General features: G+C 35.9%; 1 protein-coding gene across 1 annotated transcript in view; it reads right to left on the reverse strand.

Annotated features, from left to right (window-relative positions):
- Nucleotides 1–2,161: 2,161 nt before the first annotated feature.
- LOC149082818 (importin-4-like) overlaps nt 2,162–27,342 on the reverse strand; it is a 67,292-nt gene continuing 42,111 nt past the window's right edge. Inside the window, exons 17-29 of the mRNA XM_089235986.1 lie at nt 25,768–25,881; nt 25,251–25,374; nt 20,492–20,603; nt 20,263–20,381; nt 18,470–18,547; nt 18,145–18,308; nt 17,791–17,981; nt 15,877–16,053; nt 14,061–14,272; nt 11,927–12,059; nt 10,232–10,336; nt 2,690–2,759; nt 2,162–2,570 (exon numbers count right to left, since the gene is read on the reverse strand). Coding sequence (XP_089092112.1) covers nt 2,443–2,570; nt 2,690–2,759; nt 10,232–10,336; nt 11,927–12,059; nt 14,061–14,272; nt 15,877–16,053; nt 17,791–17,981; nt 18,145–18,308; nt 18,470–18,547; nt 20,263–20,381; nt 20,492–20,603; nt 25,251–25,374; nt 25,768–25,881 — 1,727 coding nt within the window. The 3' untranslated portion in view covers nt 2,162–2,442. The remainder of the gene's footprint in view (nt 2,571–2,689; nt 2,760–10,231; nt 10,337–11,926; nt 12,060–14,060; nt 14,273–15,876; nt 16,054–17,790; nt 17,982–18,144; nt 18,309–18,469; nt 18,548–20,262; nt 20,382–20,491; nt 20,604–25,250; nt 25,375–25,767; nt 25,882–27,342) is intronic.

The following is a 27,342-nucleotide window of genomic DNA, read 5'->3' on the forward strand; positions in this document are numbered from 1 at the left end:
TGAAAACTGATGTTATAAGCAGGGTGGTGTTAGCAATAATAGATGTTATACCAAAATCTGACTATCTGGAAATTGTTGAACCTTCCATTGCAAAAATGTTTGATTACTGATAATTTTTGTTGCTCCACTGTCATTCTCTGCACGCGAGGGCTAATTAGACAACAGACATTTTTGAAGTGTTTGTTAACTGATTCATAAACTTTGCAATTAATAGACATTTGCGAACAAAAATTTTGGTTCAATGGGTGACTGTTATCAAAAAGTTCCAAGAAGCACACACACACACACACAAAAAACTTGTTTCCCCCCCCCCCTTCTATTTCTTTTCATCAGCATGGATAATGAATGAATTTCCTAAAGATTAAAAAGGTTTTCAAGGCTCTTGGTAACTGAGTTCCTTGAGAGAAAGGGATATTGTCAGTAAGAGTTCTTTTTCTTGCCCTCATACTTCCTTAATTCTTGATGATGCCAATCACTGGTGTTCGAGAAATGTTAAGAAAATGAACTAATATAGATATAACTGTCCTCCACTTTTTGAGAATATTTTATTTAATAAAACCTGTTCGGAGCACTGCTCTTTCTGACACTACCAATCCATTTCCAGAATGCATGCCAGTATGACCTGCTATGAAATGATTACGAGATTGACTTGATTATGAAAAAGACAGAAAACCAAAGAGGCAGATATCTCAATTATTTTTTCAAATTCTGAGACATCACAGAATATAACATGAATCAAGGGCAGATTAAGCGAGAGTGCAAGGGGTGCAGTGCACCCGGGCAGCAGGTTGTAAGGGTGGCACTTTAGTTAGTAGACTTTAGTTAGACTGAAAATTTCAAGTTTCACATAGTAAAAATTTACATGACATCATGCTTTTCAGAGATAATATAGACAGTGGAGATATTGAGGAAATAGATAGGGCCTGGGACCATGGTGCCAGAAACAAGAATGTAATCTATCAGGGTGGCTTGAGACCTAATCTCTCATTGTGCAGGACTTATTTTTACACTTCCTGCCTACCTTCTCCCAGTGGTCCCCCACAATCCTGAGTCAGGGCCCTTAGGCTTTCATGGGAAAAATTGGAGAATTGAAAATTCAGAATTAATGAGAAATAATTCAAAAATTGATGAAAATTCCCGAATCAAATCTGTTGAAGCTCACACACCTTGTTTACTACATAAAAATTTATATTTTTCACTTCTATTATTGTAAATGCGAGGCCAGTGCGACCGTACATGTTGCACACCCCCAAGGGTGGTTCTGAGCTGGCATTGCTGAGAATAATAAAATAATTGTGGACCAAAAAAGCTCAAGAGGAATAGAAGCCCATGCCTCTTGTAACAAAAGGAAATCTGCCTTAGAAGTGAGATATATGGCCAAGATTTTTTTGCACGGTAAACAATAATGTGACGCTTTCTTCTGAAAAAAAAAACAGGTTTATCTCAAGGACCCTTAGACTGGAGCACTATCAGCCTCCCACCAGGGTAGAGCAAGAGGCCCTATTATTATTACTGCCAAACAGCACTTGATTCATTCCTCTAATGCAGGTTCTCAACCCGTTTCACTGAGCCCTCGAGGCTTTGTTTTTTCTTCTCCGGGCTCCAGGACAATAAAATCAAAAAAGAAGCTTACAGGGCTCCAGCAGCAAAAAAAAAAAAAAAAAAAAAAAAAATGTTGAGAACTAGTGCTCAAGGGAATTTCTAATGAATTTGTGAATGATGGGAAGCGTTCCCCTTGCTTATACAGGTGTCTCATTGTTCTGCAAAATACTGGTGTAAAGTGAATTTAACATGAATAACACATGGATGGGAGGGGGGGGGGGGAATAAATTAATTTCAATCCTGAAAATACGCTTCCAGGCAAACTTCACATCTTTTCCAATTAAATTTTTAAAATTGTGTTCTCACAAAAATCTCATAAAGGGATAAACTGTACATTATTATGAAAGTACGCAATAAGAATTATATAATCATTCAATCCATACATTTTATAGACTGATTTCCGATCGCCAATTTTCAATTGTAGTTTTTAAGTTACATGCAACCTGTGCAAAAAAGCTGGATTATTTTTTGCATTCCATCCAAATTCATTCATCTTATTCATTAATCTTTAATATGAGCATGAAGTTCAATATCATTAGACTTGAAATAAACAATCAGATAAACGTTAATAAACTTTTATTACTTTGACAGAAAAATGACTGATATTTTATCTTGGAAATCCACATGTTTTACAAAATATCAACACATAAATATATACTGTAAACATCTTTGTGTAAAAAAAAAGTTTCACAGGTGGACATCTTTTTCAGAAATATGTTCTTACAACGGGGAAACAATACATGCATTTTTGGCTGACAAACCTTCCTGCCAAACAAGAAGCTGTCATATAAAATATAAATATACAAACATTGGCATCAATTGTCTACTTGTTGTGTCTCTTTAAGGTGTGAAAACTTTACCAAATGCTTGAACACCTTCGGGTGGCAAGCTCTTCAAAACAGCATCAAAATCACTGGGAAATTCTGAATGCACATCTTTAATCAATTTATAGATGATTGATCGGGTATCTGAAATGGATCAAATAATTCAAATTCATGCCACAATTAAGGGGAAAAAGATCTGAATATTTCTTGCAATTTAAAGTAAGAGGCGATAAACAAGCCAAAAAAAAACTTGCGCTATTCACCTTCATCGATTTCTTGAGTACACAAAACTTGAGACAGTATCTTCAAAATAGATGGCAAGTGATGAAAAAACTGCAATAAAAAACAAATTTTTAAGAAACTCAATTATTGAATTATTTTTATTATAAACTTAAAGAAAATTTATATACAGTGAAATGGTACTCTATACAATGATAAAAATCTCTAGAATGATATTTTTTTCAAATCTCATTTGGAATTGCCCTATACAAGCATTCCTCGCTTTATGCGATTAATTGGTTTCACAAAATTATCATGTAGGACAAAATCGCATATAATAAGGTGACTTTAACACGAGAGAAATAGGAATGGGGTTTTCTTCAGACGTGTAAGAAAATAAAACCCGCCTTCCAGCAGCAAAATAATTTTTTTGAATAAATTAATACTTTTCACTTCTGTCTTCACTAATTCTGATTGATCCTAGTGAATGTGGATTTTTTTTTTTTTTTAAAGAGCCTGATATGATGGGCCCATAATTTTTTTAATGAAAGCAGTTGAGATTCAGCTGACAAGCACCATTTTTCGTGTCTTTATAAATACTTTAGAACAAAGCTATAGAATTCTGAATATCCCTTGCTTTGAATTCTATGTTTTGCACCACTTCATCATTGACGAACAGGATATGAAAAAAAAATCATAATTAAAAAAAAATTAAAATAAATATATATTTTTTTTATTTAAATCATTTTTTTAAATTAAATCTGACTGCTTGTTAATAAAAACAAATCTTGTTAATCATTATGAATGCATATTTTCATATCACATAACTGCTTTATCTTTTCTAATTGCTCAAATTTAATTCAGCATTAATGAATAAACTACAAACAAACTATAAGCAAAAAAAATGCAAAATATGAACTTCAAAAATCTGTGTATAAACTTCATGGATTAACTTTTTTTTTGTAGAGAAAAGTGTTTTTATTCATGAAGGCTTCCCTCCCATTAAAGTGAATGTGTGGTGGCAACTCAGTATGACACATGAGATGTGGGTATCTCAATTCAATTAATGCAGGGCTCAGCACGGATCATGGCCTCAAAACTAGTGAAAATAGTGACCAAAATATTTAAAAAAGTGACCAAATAGTGACCAAAATGTTTGAAAAGTGACCCAATAGTGACCAAAGTAATTTTAGAAAGAGACCAAATGGGCAATGAATTTTGATTATTACCAAATTGAATGAATTTAGTTTTCACTAAACTTTGTATTTCAATGGAGCTCATCGAAATTGCTTTTTTTACATATAGCAGTGTGAAATAAATCAAACTCGAATGCATTCTGCTAACCAGAAAAGTTTTGAATAACTTATCAAATTTATCAACAACTATGTGTGAGAGAGTAACATTACATCCTTTCTAAGTAACAGTAGTAATGCCTTTCCCCCCCCCCATAGGGGCCGTTCAAGTATTACGTCATCACATAGATGGGGGGAGGGGGGTTTCCGATTTGCTGACGGGGGGGGGGGGGGGTCGAAAATGACTAAAAATTTGCTTATGTAATACTTGAATGGCCCCATATTGCTATCCACAACCCATCTTAAAATCAATTTAAGCAGGAAAAACTTCAAAACGGGAAAAAATTTTCACATTCAAAGAAGGAAAAAAAAATGAAATAACACAAAATTTGATGAGAGAATTTGTCCCATCTACATTCTAGTGGATTTTTCATTATGTTATGCTATGAATGACAGTATACAAAATGTACTCAAACTCTTTTTTTTAACTAAGTACAAATTGATTTACATAATTAGGTTTGTATAACATCTTCCAACAAATTTTAAGAAATTTACTATAATGATTGATTTTAAAAAAAAAACTAAAATTACATTTTTAACAATATTATTTTAAATTATTAAATTAAAATATTACTTAAACTACTGAATTAAATAAATTATTTAAATTAACTAAATTATTTTAATTGTTAGGGGCCGTTCAAGTATTACGTCATCATCGATGGAGGGGGGTGTTTCTGACTTGCTGACTTTTGATGACAAGGGGGGTTTCGATAATGCTTACGTCATCAACCACCCTTTATGAAAATATGAGTTAGGATTCAGAGGGGCAGAGCTGATGACGAAATTTTGCTGACAAGGGGGGGGGGTCAAAAATGGCTAAAAATTTGCTTACGTAATACTTGAACGGCCCCTTATACGTTGAGGGAGGGCAATCCATCCCCCCCCCCCCAACGTCAATGGCAGAGCCTAATGATGTATATCAATTGTCATCTGCCGCATCTCTAAGACCTTCAAGTCTATCTGCACCTATGGCTGGAGGACTGGGAAGGGTGGGTGGGTCTACTCTTTTACAGGCGGAGGAGGCTCCAAAATAATACTGCCCTTGGGTGAGGGAGAAAACAAATCAGTTTTGAAATTGTTTGGTTTTTGAGAGAAAAATTTTTAAATATATATTTTCCTTTTTTTTTACACACAACATACACAGGGCTCAGCACGGATCATGGCCTCAAAACTAGTGAAAATAGTGACCAAAATATTTAAAAAAGTGACCAAATTGTTTAAAAAGTGACCCAATAGTGACCAAAATAATTTTAGAAAGAGACCAAATGGACAATGAATTTTGATTATTACCAAATTGAATGAATTGAAATTGAATTTAGTTTTCACTAAACTTTGTATTTCAATGGAGCTCATCGAAATTGCTTTTTTTACGTATAGTAGTGTGAAATAAATCAAACTCGAATGCATTCTGCTAACCAGAAAAGTTTTGAATAACTTATCAAATTTATCAACAACTATGTGTGAGAGAGTAACATTACATCCTTTCTAAGTAACAGTAGTAATGCCTTTCCCCCCCCCATAGGGGCCGTTCAAGTATTACGTCATCATAGATGGGGGGGAGGGGGTTTCCGATTTGCTGACTTTTGATGACAAGGGGGGAGGCTGAATAACGCTTACGTCATCAACCACCCTTTATGAAAATATGAGTTAGGATTCGGGGGGGGGGGGGCAGAGCTGATGACGAAATTTTGCTGACAAGGGGGGGGGGGGGTGGTCAAAAATGGCTAAAAATTTGCTTATGTAATACTTGAATGGCCCATATTGCTATCCACAACCCATCTTAAAATCAATTTAAGCAGGAAAAACTTCAAAACGGGAAAAAATTTTCACATTTAAAGAAGGAAAAAAAAATGAAATAACACAAAATTTGATGAGAGAATTTGTCCCATCTACATTCTAGTGAATTTTTCATTATGTTATGCTATGAATGACAGTATACAAAATGTACTCAAACTTTTTTTAACTAGTATAAATTGATTTACATAATTAGGTTTGTATAATATCTTCCAACAAATTAAGAAATTTACTATAATGATTGATTTAAAAAAAAACTAAAATTACATTTTTAACAATATTATTTTAAATTATTAAATTAAAATATTACTTAAACTACTGAATTAAATAAATTATTTAAATTATTAAATTAACTAAATTATTTTAATTGTTAGGGGCCGTTCAAGTATTACGTCATCATCGATGGAGGGGGGGGGGGTTTATGACTTGCTGACTTTTGATGACAAGGGGGGAGGGGGGGTTTCGATAATGCTTACGTCATCAACTACCCTTTATGAAAATATGAGTTAGGATTCAGAGGGGCAGAGCTGATGACGAAATTTTGCTGACAAGGGGGGAGGGAGGGGGTCAAAAATGGCTAAAAATTTGCTTACGTAATACTTGAACGGCCCCTTATACGTTGAGGGAGGGCAATCCATCCTCCCCCCCCCCCCCCCCCAACGTCAATGGCAGAGCCTACTGATGTATACATGATGTATATCAATTGTCATCTGCCGCACCTCTAAGACCTTCAAGTCTATCTGCACCTATGGCTGGACTGGGAAGGGTGCGTGGGTCTACTCTTTTACAGGCGGAGGAGGTTCCAAAATAATACTGCCCTTGGGTGAGGGAGAAAACAAATCAGTTTTGAAATTGTTTGGTTTTTGAGAGAAAAATTTGTAAATATATATTTTCCTTTTTTTTTACACACAACATACACCCCTGCAAAAACAACATTTACTACTTTACCCAGAAACAATATAATTTTGCCCCCCCCCCCCGTAATTTTTAACAGAAAAAGACTCCGCGGTCTTCCCCGGTAAATTTCCCATGAACCTTGTAAGCACCAACGTGGCGACTTTTTTCCGCGCCAACCAATCGCCGTTTTTGCGGCGGTCAATTCAAGATGGCTGACAAAGGGAACATAAAATTACAAAAAAATATATAATTTATAACATGAATCAACCAAATATGCGGCAATATGCGAAAATCGATAGAAATATATCGGGAAATACGGAAAATTAGGATAAAATTAACACAAAAATCGAATCAACGACATACGAGGTTTATAAATGCGGTTGATAGGTAGCCCTGACAGCAGCATCCATAAACTCTATTTTAGCGCGAATATAGTCGCCACGTTAGCTCGGACTCCTCCCGTAATTTTCAAAGAACAAAAACAGTGAATTCGCCCCCACCCGGGGCACTCGATTTACCATGGCCGTAATACGATATTTTTTCTGGAGGGGAAATGTAATTTTACTGCCCCTTGACTGTGAAATTCGATAATTTTGCAAAGGAATTTATTTCCTTTTCTTAAATATACCATTCTATCAAAAATTCCATTCGAGGCATTGCCCCCCCCCCCCAGTTTTGGATTTGATCACGGTATGTAGCAACCCGGGCCACAAGTACGTACGAAAATTTACTATCGCCCGGGGCCGGTATCCATTTTTAATAACGGAAAAAAGAGTAAACTCGGCACCCTTCCTCGTTCAACACCCGTGGAACCAGACCCCGCCCTCTCCTATTGCGGTCGTAACAGCGACTCGACACAAAAACGTTGTAATAACTTCCGAGGTCTGAAAAGGGGATTTTTTTACACAACACCGAGAATGGAGCGCAATATGTCGATATTAAGTCAACAATCAGCATCGTGAAGATGCTCTAAATTAAGTTACGACCAGAAGCGGATAAAGGTCAGTTGATGACGGCCCGGGCTTAAAAAAAAATTAATATTACGCCCCTTAAATTAGGAAAAAAGTATAAAGTAGGGGCCAAAGGCGCGGTCGGTGTGCCCACCGTTAAATCCGCCTCTATGTACGGCTCGCATGCACGTTAACTGAGTTTTCATCAGCCTGATGACCAATTTTCATCTGATTTGGTTAAACTAAACGTTGAATCCGAAGGTTTTTAACAACTGGCTGTTGCGAAGATATATTTTGGAAAGAGAAAATTCAACCGGAAAGTGAAAGGACGTGGGTTCGATTCCCAGCAGGGGCAGCTGAAATTTTCTCTCTTTCCAAAATATATCTTCGCAACAGCCAGTTGTTAAAAACCTTCGTATGGTAGCAGAGAGTGACGTCCTCCTTCCATAAACGTTGAATTGCAGGATTCTGTGATCTTATCATAAATAGTTCTCCTTTCGATCATATCTGGGGCTACGGTTTCTTGCTGAGATTTAAATCCAGTTAGAAAAATAGTACGAATTTTATTTCTAGATAGATCGCGATTTTCAGTCGGATGATATTTTATTTTATTGTAAGTAAATTCAAAATACTTGCGAGCTGCTTTAACGTTGGCCAGCTACAAGAGTATTCTCCAAAGCGTACTAATAATACGCTTAATACGTATTAATAGTACGCATCTTTAATATGCGCGCTTTGGTATTCTCCCGCTGCGCGTAAGTTAGTTTCTGCACGGGCTCTCTTTATAAACTCGCTCAATGTAAATGAGCCTTTAAATCGTCATTTCAAATATTTAAAAAAATTAATGAAAGTAACGATAGAACAAACAACAAATGTAACTTGCTCGATGCTCCAAGAAAGGAATTCGGCCCTTAGGACTAAAACTTTTTAAAACAAATAAAATAAAGGATCAATTTTAAAATAAGATGAAAATGAAAGAACGAGTGGGGAAATAAGAAAGAATGGTAGTAGAGGAGGGGAAAAAATTCTTTGTTGTAAATACGCCTTTTACGCTATTTTTTTCCGACCGGCTTTTCCATAAAATGACGACTCTTAACTATAAGGAGCTTTCTTTCCAAGCGCCTTGAAATCAAGTTATGCTGACGTCACACGGTATGCTCCCGGGAAGATAAAGACGCCTTCATATATATATAGGGGTTCCTTGTACGATCGTAGTTCAATGAAGGGAGGGAGAAACTTAGCGACCTTGAACCGGTAAAGTTCCTCCTTGAAGAAAAGAAAAACACTGACAGCCGAAAAGCGTGCGAGACCGAGGTTTTTTTGCTAAAAAAAGTGGAAAAAGTGACCTGGGCCCGAAAATAGGTAATAAAAGTGACCAACTTCTAAAAAAGTGACTTTTAGGGGAAAAAGTGACCCGTGCCGAGCCCTGATTAATGTACAACCAAAGGGCCATTCAGCATCAACTAAAGAAAACAAATTCTATTAACAAGATTGTTTTTTGCCCAATTGGTGGATGCGTTTCCGACTTGCATGATGATGTTCAATACTTTACCCATTTTTATTCTTTCACAGATTTAATGAGTCTTGGTAAAAAAACAAACAAAAAATTTTAATATGAAAAGCCAAATAATATTTATATTGGCACAACGCCTATTATTTTGAATCAGCAATTAGGCCATAGAATTCAAGGCTTTATATAAAAAATAATTCCTCTATTTTCTAATCACTGGAACCCTAGTGTCATATTGTAATTGTGACGAAACCTTAGTGTTTGCATTGAAAAATACTTCGTTATTTAGCTGAGTGCAACTATATTTTTCTGCAATTTTTTTTCCATGCACAAAATCTGGAAATATAGAAACTTTCTTTCTGCACTGAATCCCTTAATCAAAGGATTAAGTTTTATTATTAAATTTAATTATATTACCCCAAATCCCTTCCATACTTCTTTTAATCATGAACGCTACCACATATCAGCAACATGCATACCACACCAGGTTACTTTTACTTCAATATCATTGAAGTTATGTAAAGAAAAAACAAGACAAATTTTGTAATTTAAATCAATGATTTTTGAAAAAAAAAAACTGATTTAAATTGGCAAACCCTGTTGCTGATGTTGTTGCTGCTTTCTATATGACACATAAATGTGGCACAATAAACTCTTTATCAGGGTGAAACAACTCATCAAATTTTATATCAACCAATTAATTATAATTTTGAGCAGGCTATGCTCATGAGTAAGCAATACTAACAATGGTGATTTATAAGAGATTTCAATGACAGCATAAATTCGATAGAATGTAATGATGGTGCTGGCTCTCCATATAATGTGTCTGCAATTAATACTGTTTCTGCAGAAAACCATAACATTCATAAATTTGGTTGTAATTATTATTAGTTACTATAACTTACTGTTACATTTAAGCTCAAAATTACTTGAAGATACAAATTATCCTACAGCACCTGTATGATATGAGAGTTTTATAACTGTTGCTAAACTAAGAGAGTATTACTTTTTTTCTCAAATAAAACAAAATATAAATACACCAGAACAACAAATAAGACTGACAATCCCAACTATTACTTTTACCTCATTACATCGTTGACTATGAAGAAGTGCCAGACATTGATAAACACATTTATTCTCATCCATATCCACCTGAAGCGGTAAACACTGAAGCAATGCTGGAAATACCTTTAAATAAAACATATAAAACCCATGCATTCATACAGTATAATTTCAAATAATTTTAATGCAAATATAATTCCTATCACATTTATGTCATTTTATTTAACCATATAACTTGATGGGGGGGGGGGGGGGGTGTCTGCATTATCTAAAGTTAATTATGTCACTTAGGTTATCATCCAAATTTTTTGGTTATTCAAGATAGGTCTGGTTCATGTTGGTTCGTATAATCAAGGTAAACTCTCTACTGTAAATATACAGCAGGGAAAAAAAAAAATCATACATTTTATATTTATTGACAATAACCTGCCAAACTAGCAGAACATGTATGAATTACATGTAATTTTTTATCTGGAAAAGAACTGTGCAAATCAAACTGTGATTTAATCCTATTTAAAACTTAGATATTTCTTTAGAATTTTGATTTTAAGAGATTCAATTTAAATAAAAGCAGACGTGCCAACTTTTAGAGTCCAGAAATCCAGTTCTCCTCCCAAAAGGAGGGCTCTCCTACTGCTGCCATATAGATAGCCCTGATCAAAAAATTTTATTAATTTTGTAAAAAGATTTTAAAACAAAGAAAAGTGTCTTCCCCCCCCCCCCCCAGGTAGGTCTTGCATACTCTTCTGAGCAGAATATACAGGAGGTATGTCCAGACTTTTTTTTTTTTTATAGGGTCCTGTTTTTCTGTGAAAATGGTCATTAATTTTGTAAAAATAAGTGATTTTGTAGGAAGTGAAATAATCTAGTTAATTTATCATAAAAGAAATGAAATGTCAAATTTATGGTTAAATAATTTTGATTTTGTGGATGGTTGGTTTTTCAGATCCGGAATTTTGTGAAAAGAAAACTGACAAATTTTTACTGGACAGACTCAATATAATAATGCAAAACACATTTGATGCTCAATTTTTATACCATCTCGAACGTCCCCAGTTTTATTTTCAATACAACCATATCGTTCAAGCTTTTCCCATGCAGCTGACAAATGACAGTGACCACCCAGAGAGAGCTCCCATAGCTGCAGTCGCTAATTAAAACAGAATCCAAAATAGCTTGTATGGTGCTTTGCCACACCAAAAAAAAAAAAAATAATAATAATTTGGAACCACGGCTGAGAACAGCACAAGTGACATCTGCATATACACTGAATCTAGCTTGCTCACTAAAGAAATTTGCATGAGCTGGCTCCAAAATGTCATGCATAAAAAAAAATTAAAAACAAAAATCAGTTTTTAGGCTGATGCCAGGTGAGCGTGATCATCGCCATACGCCGAAGATGACTGAATGCACAACCAGTTGTCAGCCGAGTGTTGTTTTTCACTGAGGAACCTGATTCATAGTAGAAAAATAAAATGCTCAACCAACAAGAGCTGCACACTTTTTGTCATCTACGATCATCTGCAAAGCATATGCCAAAAATGATTTATAGTTAATGCTCGTAATTTTTTCACTAAGATCAGGAGAAAATCTAATTTTTGGCTAAAATTGGGAGAAATTTCTAAACATGCTGGACAGCAAAAAGAATGGTAAAAAATCTAGAGAGTTGGTAGGTCTGTAAAAGTATGAAAACTAACTTAAAAAAAAAGTGCAAACCTGTTTCAACGGTATAGCTGCAACATTAATTTTTATCATCTTAGCGACTGTGCTGCATATGTTATCCCTTGACCTGGGATCTTGTTCCTTCGAAAGCATATTTGATAGTGCTTGCAGAAAGGCAGGATATTGACTTCAAATTTGTTAAGAAAATTAGCAAACTGCACACATATGTAATTTCTTTTCACAGCTTATGATACATATATGCATGTGGATCATCTCCACAAAAAAAATGTAAATTCCCCATTTTTGAAATGAAAAATTCGAAGTTGAATTTTCAAAATAAAGCTGATCTCAAATTATAGCAAATGACTTGAAGCTTAATGTTTGGTAAATATTTTCCCCTTTTGTAATAATATTTTATTTTTGGGTTTTATGACTGGAAGTCATGGATTTTGTCTACTCTGTTGCGAAAACAAATGCCACTGTAAAAAAATATTATTTCTGCTGTTTCCGACCATCAAAAAAAAAAAAAAAAAAATTAAACAAATTAATTTCTTACAAATACAAATAAAAAAAGGCAGTTAAAAAAAAGGGTTTTTTTCCTATTGTTTTTGATGGTTTCACGATTTCTTCAAAATAGCATGTAGAAAAGTTTGTTACATATATACATATTCAACTACCTAAAATCAAAAATTTTATTTGACAGAAAATGGGTTAGTAATTTATAATTTAATATCTTAGTTTGAAGTGTTATTCAATTTTTTTTTGCTGTGAACTTCAAAAATGCTTCTAGTAACAGAGTGAACAGAAAAAAATATCTCAAATATTCTCAATAGGCTATGCAAATACCTTTATTTTCTCAGCAGCAATTATATACAAAATGTGATAGGTAACTCAGAGACTCTTCTGTAACCTTTGGGAAAAACGTTCATGCCATGAGGAAATTAAAAAAATACCCACCCCTCTCCCAAATTTTAAAATCTGGTCAAAGCGGACTTGCTCAATTGTATATATAGTCAGATCCTATTTTAATGAATACTGTTATAGAGAAAATCTCGTTTTAACGAACACTTTTCTAATCCTCAAGATAATTTTACATAGGAACAATGCTAAAACTTGGAATTCCTTTATAATGAAATTTCGTTATAACGAAGTGATTTCTCTGGTCTTCTTGGATCTCGTTATAAAAGGATTCGAGTGTATCATCATCAGAATGATTTTTCTTTTACTTCAAAATTAGTTGAAATTGAATAGTAATTTGATGTTGGTATAAATCTCACATTAGTGATCCAGAGTGCACTGTGGGGGGGGGGGGAGAAGTAGAGCCTAGAAATAAAAATTACGTAGAAAAATAATGGCTCTGTCTCATAAAATACAGGATGTACTGTCCCTTTATAGTACTGTACCCAGGATGTATATGCCCCTTTTGACACATCTTTGTGGGTCTGTGCCTGGCAGTGATTTTGACGATCTGTACTACTTAACTTTCACATTTAACTGGGAAAAAAAACCATGATGAAGAAAAATGTAAAGTGCGCAAATTGAATAGATAACTCATTAAATTTAACTTAAAATTTCAAAATCTCTTAACTAAATAAACTTTACTTTAAATCATAGTCTACATTTTATTGCGTTGCTTGAGTAACAGAGTAGACATTCAACAGTGAAAAATCTGGTGCTAAAGACATAACATGAATCTTAAGTCATTTTTCAAAACTTAAATTTAAAAAAGTTGATCAAGCACAAAAAATAAACCGTTGAATAAGCTTAAAAGTTATCAGATTTGATTTTGTATAATAATTTCCTAAATGACTAACAGAATGGTCATTGTAAGATGGGAAAATTTTCAGGACACAAACAAAAAAAAAAGTTTTTTTCCCAGAAATTTATTGCGAGTTTTATTCATCTATGACACATATATAAACTTTTTTATTTTCAAGCTGGGACAGCGAGATTGAGGGTTTACTACAAACAATGATTAAAAAAAAATTAGATACCATCTGAAAAAATTAAGAATTGCCATGTAACAGAGAATTAAATGAAAAACTAGAAAAAAATTAAAATCACTACTAGTGCCCTGAAATTTTATTTAAAGAAAATTATAGTCTCAGAAAAGGTTTGTACACTTTTTTTCGAGAATGACCCATGTATTACATAATGATAATGAAAAATCATATTGAACAAAGGATACTCAAACAACGATTCTGAAACATTTTCGATCAAAACTCCCAAACCAAAGACAGAATTGCTCCTGACTTCATGGTCATCATCTGTCATTCCTCTCAGAAAAACTGGTAGAAGATGCACCACAAAAGAACGGGCAGCTCTGGGTTCCATGTTATTCACAGTATCCGCTAGAGTTCCAATAGAAAATGATCGTTCTGACTCTGTGCAAGATCGTTTCTAAGAAGAAAAACGTTAACCATCATTGGCGAAAAAGAATTGGGAATAATATATACTTTATTCATGTGAGTTAGATATCACAATATGCTCTTATAGTCATGTTTAAAATTTAAATACAAAGTGGAAGCCATACAGCAATGGCTCTCAAAGTGTGTGTGTACAGTCTGTGTGTTCGTGTCTACACAGTTATTAGAAAATTATTTTTTCCACCAGACAGAAGTTTTTAAAGACTTCATTTTTTGAATCCTCAAACTAAGCAAAAGAAAAATTAATAAACTAAATGGTCTACGTACACTCCCAAATACTCTAAAAACAATACAATTTCTGTTTTGGCAGCATCATTAATTACAATCTACTACATCTGTATTATATATGTATAGCTACACAAATTTTGTTGATACAATTTGGTAAAAAAGTAGGACAAAACCTAAAAAGTAAGACAAGTGGGAGCCCTGTCCTTTTTTATTGTAGGGGAGTTTTATAAACAAGAGCTAACCCTGCTCTTCGAATCACTGCTTTATAGAAAATGAAAAGAATTACAACTAATATCGTTATGGATTACTGTCAAAGAATGCAATTGTTAAAAAGTCTAAACATTTCATGAATGAAGAAATCATGATGCTGGAGAGAAATTCTGGAAAAAGTGAGTAGAAATTGAAATTTCGCCTTAAGAGGGCATGTTTTGGTTTAATAAAAACAGATAATATTTGGATGGAAAAGAACTTCTCTCTTGTTCATTTCCCTTCTTTTAAACTCGGTTTGTTGTGAACCTAATGTGAAACTTGTTTCTGTGTAATGGTTGTTATAGTGTAGCCACCTAGCGCCTATTTTTTGAACTATGAGTGAAGAGTTATGATTGAAGATTTTACAATTGTACATCTTTCTCTCAGTGGCAAGAATTTTTAACAAGGAGATCGGCTCTATATCTTTCTACTGCGTGTTTATGAGAGAGAGGGAGAGAGAAAAAGAATGAAAACAGGAAAGGCACAGAAAGAGAAGGTGCGGGCAAAAGTGTAATCTACTAATCTTCCCTTTCTCTTCTATTTCTATCATGTGAACAAGGAAACCAGATTTTGAGTTTATCGCTGATACTTCAAATACAGATCTAAATTTATTGCCTGTATGTGAAGGGGTTAATGCTTAATAACTAAAACTACATATAAATTTAAAATGCCATTCAAAATTATCATACAGTTACCCTTATCATACAATTTATTTTCATTTTTAATAACGTGATCCTCACGTATTCCCAAGGGATCAGCATGATCTGTCCAGGAAATTTGTTAGTGTTAGTAAACATCCATGCCCGAACCAGGATTCAAACCCAGACCTGCACAGTCAGAAGCTAGTTCCCTAACCACTCGACTGCCAGGCGGCAGTATATACAGTTACTGCTCAATTTTATGAATCGTTATTCCTGAACTAGTCCTCTGTGGTTCCCAACAATATATAATTTCTCAGAGCATCTTCTCCCTTTAAAAATTTTTGATTTTACGAACTCATTGTTGAAGTCAGTTTAAGTGCATAAAAATAAGCATCAACTGTATATGTATCATTCAACATAAAAAAAACCTTGCAACATTATTAAAATTACTTATGCTTACCGTTTTAGATATTAGAAATGGAAGCAGACCAGCTAAGTAGGGAGCAAACAGTTGAGAGGTCACAGTTTTAACAAGTGATGGTATAATATCTCCAGCATACTCAAAGAGCATAGTGTCATACTCTGCCTCTTGATCATCAAGTTCTTCATCATCCCCCTCCTCACCTTGGCAGGCAAGCTGTAACAATACAAAAATACAAAAAGTGACACTTAAGAAATTCTGTGTGTGTGGTGTATATCTGTGTGTGTGTGTGGGGGGGGGGGGAAGGGGAGGGAGGGGAGAGAGAGAGAGAGAGAGAGAGAGAGAGAGAGAGAGAGAGAGAGAGAGAGAGAGAGAGAGAGAGGGGGGGTCTGCCTCAAACAGATTTTTTTAATTAGCCTGGGCAAGGTCGTCCAAGAGCCACGACGGCCAGAGAAGATCGCCATTTGTCGATTATGGCGAGGTGTAACAGGAGTGCTACAGCTTCTCAGCTCTCTCGTGACTTGTATGCAGCCACAGGAACCCGTGTATCAAGGGTGACTGTTTCCAAAAGACTTCATGAGAGAGGGTTGTTTGTAAGAAGACTTGCTGTTTGCATCCCGCTCACTTCTACGGACAGGAGAATCCACTTATCATGGTGCAGAGAACATAGAGATTTGAGTATGGATCAATGGGCAACCGTTCTCTTCACTGATGAGTTCCAGTTCAGCCTAAGCACCAATTCTCGCCGTACGTTCATATGGAGAGAACCAGGGACCCGCTACCTACCCTCCAATGTCTGCGAAATCGACCATTATGGAGGAGGAGGTTCAATGGTCTGGGCAGGCATCATGTTGGATGGCCGTACATCTCTCCATGTCTTTGAAAGAGGCAGTCACTGGTGTGAGGTATAAGGATGAGGTCTTGGAGCCCTATGTTCGCATTTTCAGGGGTGCAGTTGGCCCTGAGTTTATTTTAATGGACGATAACGCGAGGCCACATAGAGCTCTTCTGCTCGACGATTTTCTAGAGAGTGAGGATATTCGCCGGATGGATTGGTCAGCCAGATCTCCAGACCTTAACCCTATAGAGCATGTCTGGGACACTCTGGGGAGGGCAATTGCAACTCGCAACCCCCCTCCGGGAACCATCCAGGGAATGAAAACAGCGTTGCTGAACGAGTGGGATCAATTGCCACAGGAAATGATAAACTGCCTTATTTCAAGTATGAAATCACGCTGCAAGACCTGTATATCTGTAAGAAGGGACCATACCCCCTATTAACCCTTTTTTTTTTTTCTGCAACCGCTGTTTCATACCTTCTGACTCCAATGAGCGTTACGCACGATCATGCATGTGTATTACAATTATTGAATGGTTATTTGTTTTGTATTGTATCAATGTATGTACATATCAAATTTCATTAAAATCGGTACAGTAGTTCTAGAGATCATCGACAAGTGTGCAAATTCTCTTAATGTCTTACACCAGTGTATATAGACCATGATTTTTGGTGGTAAAATCAAGTATGGGAACTTGCTGGTCAAAATGGAGTAACAAAAAGAATTTGTCACCACCTTCCTTATTTCGCTACCTTTTTTTTTTGTAACTTCTGTGACCATCCTCATTTTGTGATTTTTCCATGATGGTGGACACCCTGTACATGCACATATTTCACAATCTATGGGGGGGGGGGGGGGGTGACACTTCATCTTTGTATCAAAATGTGCCTTTCTTATTTGGGATTTCAATAAGCTTATTTGAACTTTTTTCCTCTTCACGTTCCCTTTCCCACTTTCTATCTCACATTCCTCTAAAGCCACATACCACACAGGATGAGAATAAGATATAATATATGAGAAAGTGTAGTGTAGAGAAAACACATTGCCTCCTGGAAAAAATTAAAAAAAAAGAGTAAATTTAGTCATGGATGTAATGTCAATAATAAACACAAACCTTATGTTTGAAAACATCTTTTATCAATGCAACAATTGATTCTAAAGTGTTGCCATTTACAAAATTCTTCTTTATTTTCTCCACCATTTCTTGCAGTGTTTCCAAGCATGCTAACACAACTTGACGGTCAGTATCTTCCCGAGCAGTAGCAAAAAGTTTGGGCAAAAATACAGTGATTTTTTGCTCCAAACCTGTTTACATAAAAGAGAATAAAAAATTGGGATGAATGCATTATCATATAATTCAATCAATGGTTTAAATACTACTGTAAGTTGAAGGGAATAAAATCGGTACAAAAGCTATGACAAATAATATCCATGGATAAGAACAGAGACTGTTTTTTTTCTCCCTTACTCAAATGATATTCTAAGGAGGCTGTTTCACTAAATACATCACTCAAAGTTACACAAAAGTCTCCGAGACAAGTAATAGCTTCTCGTCGAACTTCAGAAGATGGACTTTCCAGAAGCTTTTTCACTTCTTCAAAACATTTGTCCAGGTATGGTACAAACACAACCCTGCAAGAAGGAAAAAGCATCGCCAATGAAATTTAATAAAATTATACAATATAAAAAGATCACACAATAAATATTATTGAAATGTTATTCATTTCAATTAATTTGATCTGCATGCAACAGAGTTTATTACCTCCGAGAAAACGAAATAGGTGTATTCTTACCCCAAGCATGTGGATATCTGTCTCAATGATATAATAGCAGCTTCTTTTTCTTCCATGAAAGCATTTTCAACACTAAACCTGAAATATAGCAAAGATCAAATGGAAATACTTCTCATACACCAACACAAATATCTGTGGTGTTTGGTCAGAACATAACTCCAAAATCACAGTTTGAGATATAAGCATTTTCCTTGTCATTTAACAATAAAAAATAAAGCATATACACAAATACAAATGAAAATACTATACATCAACATGTTCTTTAGCCGTGCATTTACCTCACTTCTAATTAGTCATAATTAGTAAGACTTACTTTTAGATCAAAAAGCCATTTTTTGGAGATATGTTCTGACCAAACACTACAGATATATGTACTTTCATATGCATGGTGAAATCTTGATTACAAGTTGCTTTGAGAAAAAATGAAACTGCAAAGTGAAATATTGTTCTAGAGCAGTGGGGGATGCAAGGAAAATAACCTTAAAGCTGGAAGAATATGTACCATATATTAACTATTTAAGGGGTGGGCAGGCATTAGAAAACCATTGGCATTGCAAAAATGTGAAATGAAGTTTGCTAGTGTTGTTGGGGTGAAGTGAAAAAGTAAAGCAGCAGCTTTGTTCAAGGGTGGCCAACTTCTCTCTATTCTAGTGTCGCAGTCACACCTGGAAAACTCATACATTTGTATACCCCATATTGTGAAACACAGGCAAGTTAGTCATTTAACTTTCACAAAGGGATTTGCACATTCCTTCTCTTCTTCACATACTTTCCATTTATCTGGTTGCATTCTCAGCTGGATGCAATAAATCAAAAATTGTAATTTTTTTCTTCAAATTATTTCATTCAATACATTCATAATTTGAATTATGAACAAAACTAGATGTGGAATACATGTATTTTTTTTACACAAGCAGGGAGTTGGAAGTTTTTTGAACCTGCGGGGGCTTGTCTTCATCTCGTATATCAACGCGTCCCTGTGTAGAAGTTCCTTGATCAACAACACAATATCAAATTCAGTATGGCATATTTTTTTTCTAGTCTGCATAGCTCAGTCGGTTGAAGTTTCAAGGCTTCGTTGTGAGTTGGTGTCCACTCCAAAAAAAAAGTTTTCTCTCTGTGAGCAGAACACCAAATATGCATTCAGATACAACATGCGACTTACCCAACGAGAGGGAGAAAAAATAATAGAAAAAATAAAAATGCCAAAAACAAACTCCATGAGCAATCTGCGTGAAAAGGCAGTATGGTGTGAGAAGCATAGAAAATTATTTTCTCTCACTAGAAATAATGAATACTGATCAGAATGTCTGCAGTGGAAGCCAATAGCTCAAATAATGATCATAAATTAAATTTGATACACATTATTTTTGCATGTTGTTGGGAGCCCATACAAAATCATCTCAGTTGTTGGCCACTGCTGTTCTAGAGGAATCAATGTTATATTGCGACACTAAATAATAACAGTTTTAGAAGATTTCAGTTACAATCCTGACTGCTTTAACGTGCCACATTAAAAATAAAAGCACACATAATTTTATTTTTTGATGCCATTAAGTATAATTCACTGATACACACTTCTGATTTCTCTCATTTATAAAGTCCTTAAAAGCTTATCCATGCTTATCTTTAGAACACGTTAGCAAGCTAACATCAACTCTCACACAAACTCATTTTTGACCTGCAAATAAATTTTATTTGTTAACACTGCCCTCTTTGTTTGATGGATATAAGCCTATAAAATTGTATAATCCAGATGCATAAAGATATTGAAACAATCGATAAATGTTTACCCAGCGATATCTTCATCGTCTTCGTCTTCTTCAGATGAAAGTATATCTTCCTCCTCTTCATCAAAATCTTCATTTTCAAATAATGTGAAAGCTGTACGATCATCAGAAACATAATGTGCCTAAATACAAGCAAATCAACAAAACATCAAGTAACATACATACTAGTGTATGAAACATTATATAAAAGATTGTTATAATTAAAGATGAATGCTGGTAAAAAAATGCTCACATTTATGCCTTCGGTGGATTGTATGGATCCTACCATATGATTGACAACAACCTCCAAGTATTTAGTCATGTCCTTTTTGAGAATAGCAGCCATAGCAGAGAAGAGATTATAGCTGGAAAAATGGGAGGAATAAGAAATCATAAAAGCTGAAATGAAAACACTAAATTTACCTTCATACAGTTATATAAATAATTATATCATTGTTATATGATATGATGTCGCAGACATACAGAAAACTGGATGCTGCGAAGATATTTATTATTTGAGATATTGATTTTTTTTTTAAGGAAGGAAAAAACTCATCTCTGCCTCTACTGGGAGTCGAACCCGGGTCCCTCGATTGCCGGACAAGTGCTCTGGCCACTAAGCTATAGAGGAAATAGGGATTTTCCTTCGCTAGAGCATATATATGCTGAACAGAACCGTGCAATGGACAGTCTGACACGATCAGCTAATAGCTCATGGACCACAAGCCACCAGATGGATGGATATACATATATCCATCTGTGGTGGTCGAGTGGTTATAGTGCCGGACTCGTGATGCGACGATCCGGGTTCGAACCCCACAGTGGTGGTCGGCTGAAGTTGGTTTTCTGTGGTTCCCAACTTCAAGGCGCAAATGCGAGCCGATCTCCCCGTTAAAAAGTCTCGCCACAGAGAGCAACAGTCCTACAACGGTAAATCATTCAGCCATAACACTTCACTCATAGTTAGAAAAACTGGGGGCAGATGACAGCACTACACATAACAAGCATTACACAGAAACAAACTTTACGTCAGGTTGCACTACACGTACACGCACATTCCCGCAAGTACCGATTCGTTGGGGGGTTCCGTGGGGGGGGGGCATGTGTGGTGTAGCAGTAGTAGGTAGGGACTCCAAAAAATGGCTCGGGGATCCATGATGTTCCTAAGTCAGCCACCTCGTTGGGCAATTTGCCTGTTGTGGCGTTGTATATTTGTATTTGTAGGATATCGCTCTCCATTTGTTAATGCAAGATATACAAAAAACTGGATGTTGTGAAGATCTTCACAACATACAGTTTTCTGTATATCTTGCAATATACCATTGTAATTACTGTAGTGTTTTTTGAAATGAACGTCATAGCATTTATGTTTCCAAACTCCCCCCCCCCCCCTTGTAACAATATAAAAGTGAAGCTTTTATAATGGCTGGTTATGCCAAAAGCATGAAGAGTATTGTAGTTGACCTCTTGGCAACATGTTAAGTAGAATGGCTCCCCTAAATAAAGTGTGATGATGAATGACATGCGTTTCCTTGTGTGATTAATGTATTACACTTATACGATGTATCCAGTCCACCATCCCCGTTGTTTTGCAACACGTTATCAGCATGAAGGCTCCTGGATAGACGTTTCATTGGTAAGTGGGAAGTAGATAACTTAAATCTAGTTTCACAAAGGATCAAAGAAAATTCTACATGCGCACAACTAAGCCTAATAGAGATGGAAGATTGAAGATTCCAAAGCTCAATAAGGACAATTACAACACGTGGAGTATACGGACGCGCGCCACACTGGTGCAGAAAGACTGCTGGGATGCCATAGAATCTGGATACGGGCTAGAACTGAGGGAAAATGAGAGGAAAACCAATGAAAGGGTACTCACGTTTCTGTTTTTAGTGGTCGAAGATGACTTTTTAGACGATATCGAAGACTGTGCGAGAGCAAGGGACGCTTGGGGATCCTTGAGGGACATTCACACGAAGTTTGGATTATTACACACGCTGCAGCTCCTTAGAGAGTTTTTTAATGTATCGATGAGGCCTGACGAATGTGTAAGTGCATACTGGGGAAGATTGATGGACTTACATTGAAAGGTGGAGTCCTGTTGATATAGTTTCACCACCGACAGGGAAGTCGCTCTTGTGATGTTAATGGGTCTACCCAAAGAGTACAAAGGTCTGATACTGAACTTAGAGCGTGATGAGAATGAACTGTTCACAAAAATGGTAAAATCCTGTCTGATTGTGGGAGAGAAGAAGCTACTGCGGGACTTTACGCAAACGAATCGCGTAGATGTGAGCGATAGAGCTCTTAAAACTGACGATATAGGAAAAACTCGCGTACAATCAAGGAGATACTCCAGAAACAATGAGAGAAGAATTCAATGTTTTTTCTGTGGTATTTGGGGACACATAGCCAGGAACTGCCCGTCGAAGAACACGTCCCATCGGGCCAAGATGGTTTCATAGAACGCGAATCGAACACTGACTGCCAACGCTGGTAACAAGAAACCTAGTAGCGATTGGTATCTAGACAGGTGCAACGAAGCACGTGTTCACAAAAATATAAGTTTCTCAACTTGACAACTGTAAAGTCTGAAGTGGAAATAGTTAATTCCAAGAAAATGGGAGTGGTAGGAAATGGTGATGTATTTTGAAGCCTGTTAAATCCTGTGGTAAAGAAACATTCTATCTAGCCAACAATACTACATTTTATTTATCTGTACATACCAGAGCTCGACAGTAACCTCCTTTCAGTGGGAAAAATCAAGGAGATGGGAATGACTGTTTCATTTCAAGGAGGCAAGGCCATCTTCAAAGACCCTAACGAAAAAAGCAGAGTAATCCTTACTGCATATAGAAGTGGGAGACTTTATAAGGTCGAAGAAGCGAGGACTTATAAAGCGCATATCTCAAGGCATGAGGATATTATCCACCAACGCTTAGGACATTTTCATTTGAATGCAGTGAAGAAGCTCATGAAGCAGGATTACACTGTCAATAGTTGTGCAGAAGCAATGGAAGATGGAAGTGTTTGCTCTACTTGTGTCCTTGGAAAGATGAGAAAAATTCCTTTCCCTAAAGGAGGGACCAAACATGCATCGAGGCCACTTCAGCTCATTCATAGTGATGTCACAGGACCTATCATGCCTACATCTAAAGGAGGGTTAAGGTATATTGTCACCTTTGTTGACAACTACTCAAGGTAAGCTGTAGTTAAGCCTATGAAATCCAAATGTCAAGTGCTCGAGAAATTTATTGAGTTCAAAAGGACTGTTGAAAATTTCCATGGAGTTAAAATCGCTACTCTACGAAGCGACAATGGAGGGGAATATATCAGTCGTAAATTTGAAGATTTTTCATACAAGAATGGAATATCGAGGCAGCTCACGGTCCCTAGAACTCTAGAGCAGAATGGGGCAGCTGAGGAAATGAATCACACCCTGTTCGACATGACCAGATGCCTTCTTCTAGATTCGAAGGTCCCAGACAACTTGTGGGCAGATGCCGTCGTTACCGCCTGTTATTTGCAGAATAAATTCCCATCTGAAGCTATCCAGGGAGGTATACTCGAAGAACTTTGGACCAAAAGGCCAGTCGAAAAAGGCCAGACTTCCAAGTCTATCTCCGCCTATGATCTAAATGACCAAGAAGTACAAGTGACACCTCCTGGACCCTCTCTAAGGGATGCATTGCCCAACTTGAAGCATGCAGAACAGTCTACAACCACTGTGAATCAACCTCCAGATGTTAGAAGAAGCAAGAGACAAAGACCTACAAGTTTTTATAGGAATCCAGTGTCATACAAAACTGTCAATGAAGAGCAGTTTAATGCTAATATTCAGATTGAGGTTCCCCCCACCGTCGAAGAAGCAAAGGAATCATCTGATGCAGAAATGTGGAGAGCAGCTATAAAGGAAGAACTGGAACAAGTGGCTGTTGAGGAAGCTGGCAAAGTGAGTGACGCTGCCGTTGAAGAGAAACCAGCAATCAGCAAACGTGGTCGGGCAGCTAGATTGGCTAAGACGATGACAGATAACGACGATAACTCTAGGTGGAAAAGGAGCGAGAGACCTGCAAGGAAAGCGACCAAGACTCCGACAAGGATGGTATAGCCGACGTGAAAGCCAGTCAGAAAAACCGTGAGTGCAAGGCGGCGATGACAAAAGCTAAAGATGACGAGCAAGGAGGTTCCGAACATGAAGAGGAGGACAGTGATGACGACACCGGCTTGGATTCAGATTACGAATCAAAGTTACCAAAGCGAAAGGCTGTAGGCCGGTAGACAAAAAGGGACGAAGAAATGGTATTGAACAGAAAGAAAAGGATGAAGTTTTGCCGTCTAAGAAATACAGTGATCGTCACCAAGGTAAGAAATCGAAGAACGATGAGTCCAATGTCGGTAACGGTGCCGAAGAAGACTAGAAAGATGAGAGAATGAGCCAAAGGCTAGCAAAAGTCCAGTAGCAGCAAACAATCTGCAGGCAAGGAGGATGAAACATATCAATGTTATTTTTCCTTTCGTCATGTTTTGGCAAGGAGGAGTGTTATGATATAAAACTGAGGCTTTTATAATGGCTGGTTACGCCAAAAGCATGAAGAGTATTGTAGTTGCCCTCTTGGCAACATGTTAAGTAGAATGGCTCCCGTAAATAAAGTGTGATGATGAAAGACGTGCGTTTCCTTGTGTGATTAGTGTACTTCACTAATACGATGTATCCAGTCCACCCACCCCGTTGTTTCGCACCCCCCCCCCCAAAAAAAAAACCAATTTCTGGCCTTGACACAATGTCAAAATGGTGCACATTCCAAAAAATATAGTATCAATATTGAACCTGAAGAACCAGATGTACCAAAGCTTTGGTTCACATAACTTTGGCACAAAACAACAAAAATGGCACAAATCAACTTTTATTCTTCAAGCAAAAACTGTCGAAAACCTCTACATCAAACTGATAGACACACACACATACATATATATGCATATTTGATAAAAGGTATATGAATACTTACACACAACGTCTCAGATCTGGATCATCAACTTGATCAACAAGCTCTAGTCCAAGAACCATGCAATCATTGGCTATTGGCATGAATACATCATTTCCAACTGTCCTTGCCAGCTGCCCCAATGTGTCTTGGGAAAGAAATTTAAAAATATTTTCACAAAGTTTGTTTTCTTCTGCAAACTATTCAATAAAGAGTAGAGAACTTTATTACACTAAACTTGAATGTTATTTCATCATCATTAACTATTGTAATTATGGGGCAGAGATGAATGTGAAAGTTTTTTTGGCCTATCAACCAGGGTTCCAATTTCAACCTAATCTATGGAACAAATAACAATATGGGGTTCAAAATAACATGTCTCGGTCTGGATTAGCTATGATATTTTTTGGTAACCCATTCCAAAAGACCTGTCTTCAACTCTCTTAATACATTTTTTTTTCATACCTGCTACTACAATTGTTAATAGATAGTGTACATACATCATTGTTCATGTCACACATATACAGCACATCTTACTTACCAATAGCTTGAATCTTTAGAGGCATATTTTCTTTAGTTTTTTCACTTATATATACTTTTAAATGCTCTATCACAGCCGGAAAATATGGAACAAATGATCCTTTAGCTGCATTAGCTGTAACAACCAATTAAATAACACTAAAATAATTTTATAGAATATAAAGCTACACTAAAGTGAGAAAAATAATGAAATCTACTATGTGGTAAACAAAAATTTTCATAACTACTACAATAAAAAAAGAAAAACAAAGGCAGAACAACTTTATATAATGCAACATCATTGAACATTCATGAAACACAGCCATTTTTCTATCATTCCAGGCAAAATGTTTCACGGTTGAAATGTAACAAATGAAGCAAGATAAAAAGGTCACCTTACATTTTATCAAAGTCTACGCTTATAACTTGGTTTCAATTCTGAGAAAGAATTCTAATAACATTCTAACAGCAAGTAAAACTTGCTAAGTTGATAACAAACCTTTTCTTAGGGAAGAATTTACAGGATTATGAAATACTGCACCTTCATAAGTTGGCTCAGAAATTGTTGTACTGTAGTTGGTCAAATTAATATACATAGTTCTGAAAAGTTATAGCTTAGCAAGTATGTGTGTGTATTATCAACATGTTCCTCAACGTGGTTCCAAAAGAATGTTTTGAATAGTTTGTCACCTGTTTAATGCTCATAGTACAAAGAAAATCTGAAACAGTGTTAGACATTTTTTCAAAGTTCAGTAACAAAACTTGTTTCACACATGCAGAATTACATTTTTCATAACTCCACAGGTAAAACATGTATCTTTCAGAGTTTACAAGTTGCCAATTTTTTTAAAAGAAAATTTGTATTTTTATATACAGTCGGCCCTGCTTAATTGGATAACAAGTACCGAGTCTATATGCATAATATCCTCCGACACCAAAATTTCTCCCATAGAGATAATGTTAAAGTTTCCTGTTTAAAATAATAATTTCAACTACCTTCACCTACTTAATCAAATATCACACTTCACACATCAACTATCCACGTAATGTTTTTATTGAATGAAACATTTGCAATTAATACGAATTATGTTACTAGGTTAATATTTGAGAGAAAGGTACTGGTCAGCAAGTACTTAAGTTGCCTTCAACACATACATTTGATTATTTTATTTTTGTTCTCTGTTGAGCCAATAGAGGGTACTAACTTTCATAATCAAAAGTAAAAATCTTAGGTATTGTGATTATTGTAATTAAATATAAAGTATTTTAATGTGTATAAGGAACCCTTTGATTGTTTGGACTTGAAATTAGGGAGAAAAAGTTTTCATCAAAGATATCCTTTATTTAAATATATAAAAAAAAGATATTTTTTTATTCATCACGAAAACCATAATATTCCTCATCTATCTCATCTGATGGATCCCAATCAGAGCTACATCAACTCGTCCATTGTCATTCTCATTGTAAATTGCATCATCCTCAGTACTATCAGTGTATAAGAAACCCTCCCTATTTTCAGGGTCCAATTTTTCGCAAAAAGGGGTTCCTTATACACATTAAAATACTGTAAATTTAATTTCTGGATTTATTTAAGCAG

The sequence above is a fragment of the Pholcus phalangioides genome, unplaced genomic scaffold (genome assembly GCF_987345545.1).
Source record: "Pholcus phalangioides strain wild (caught in Gottingen) unplaced genomic scaffold, Ppha-v1.0 ptg000009l_1, whole genome shotgun sequence".
Lineage (NCBI taxonomy): Eukaryota > Metazoa > Arthropoda > Arachnida > Araneae > Pholcidae > Pholcus > Pholcus phalangioides.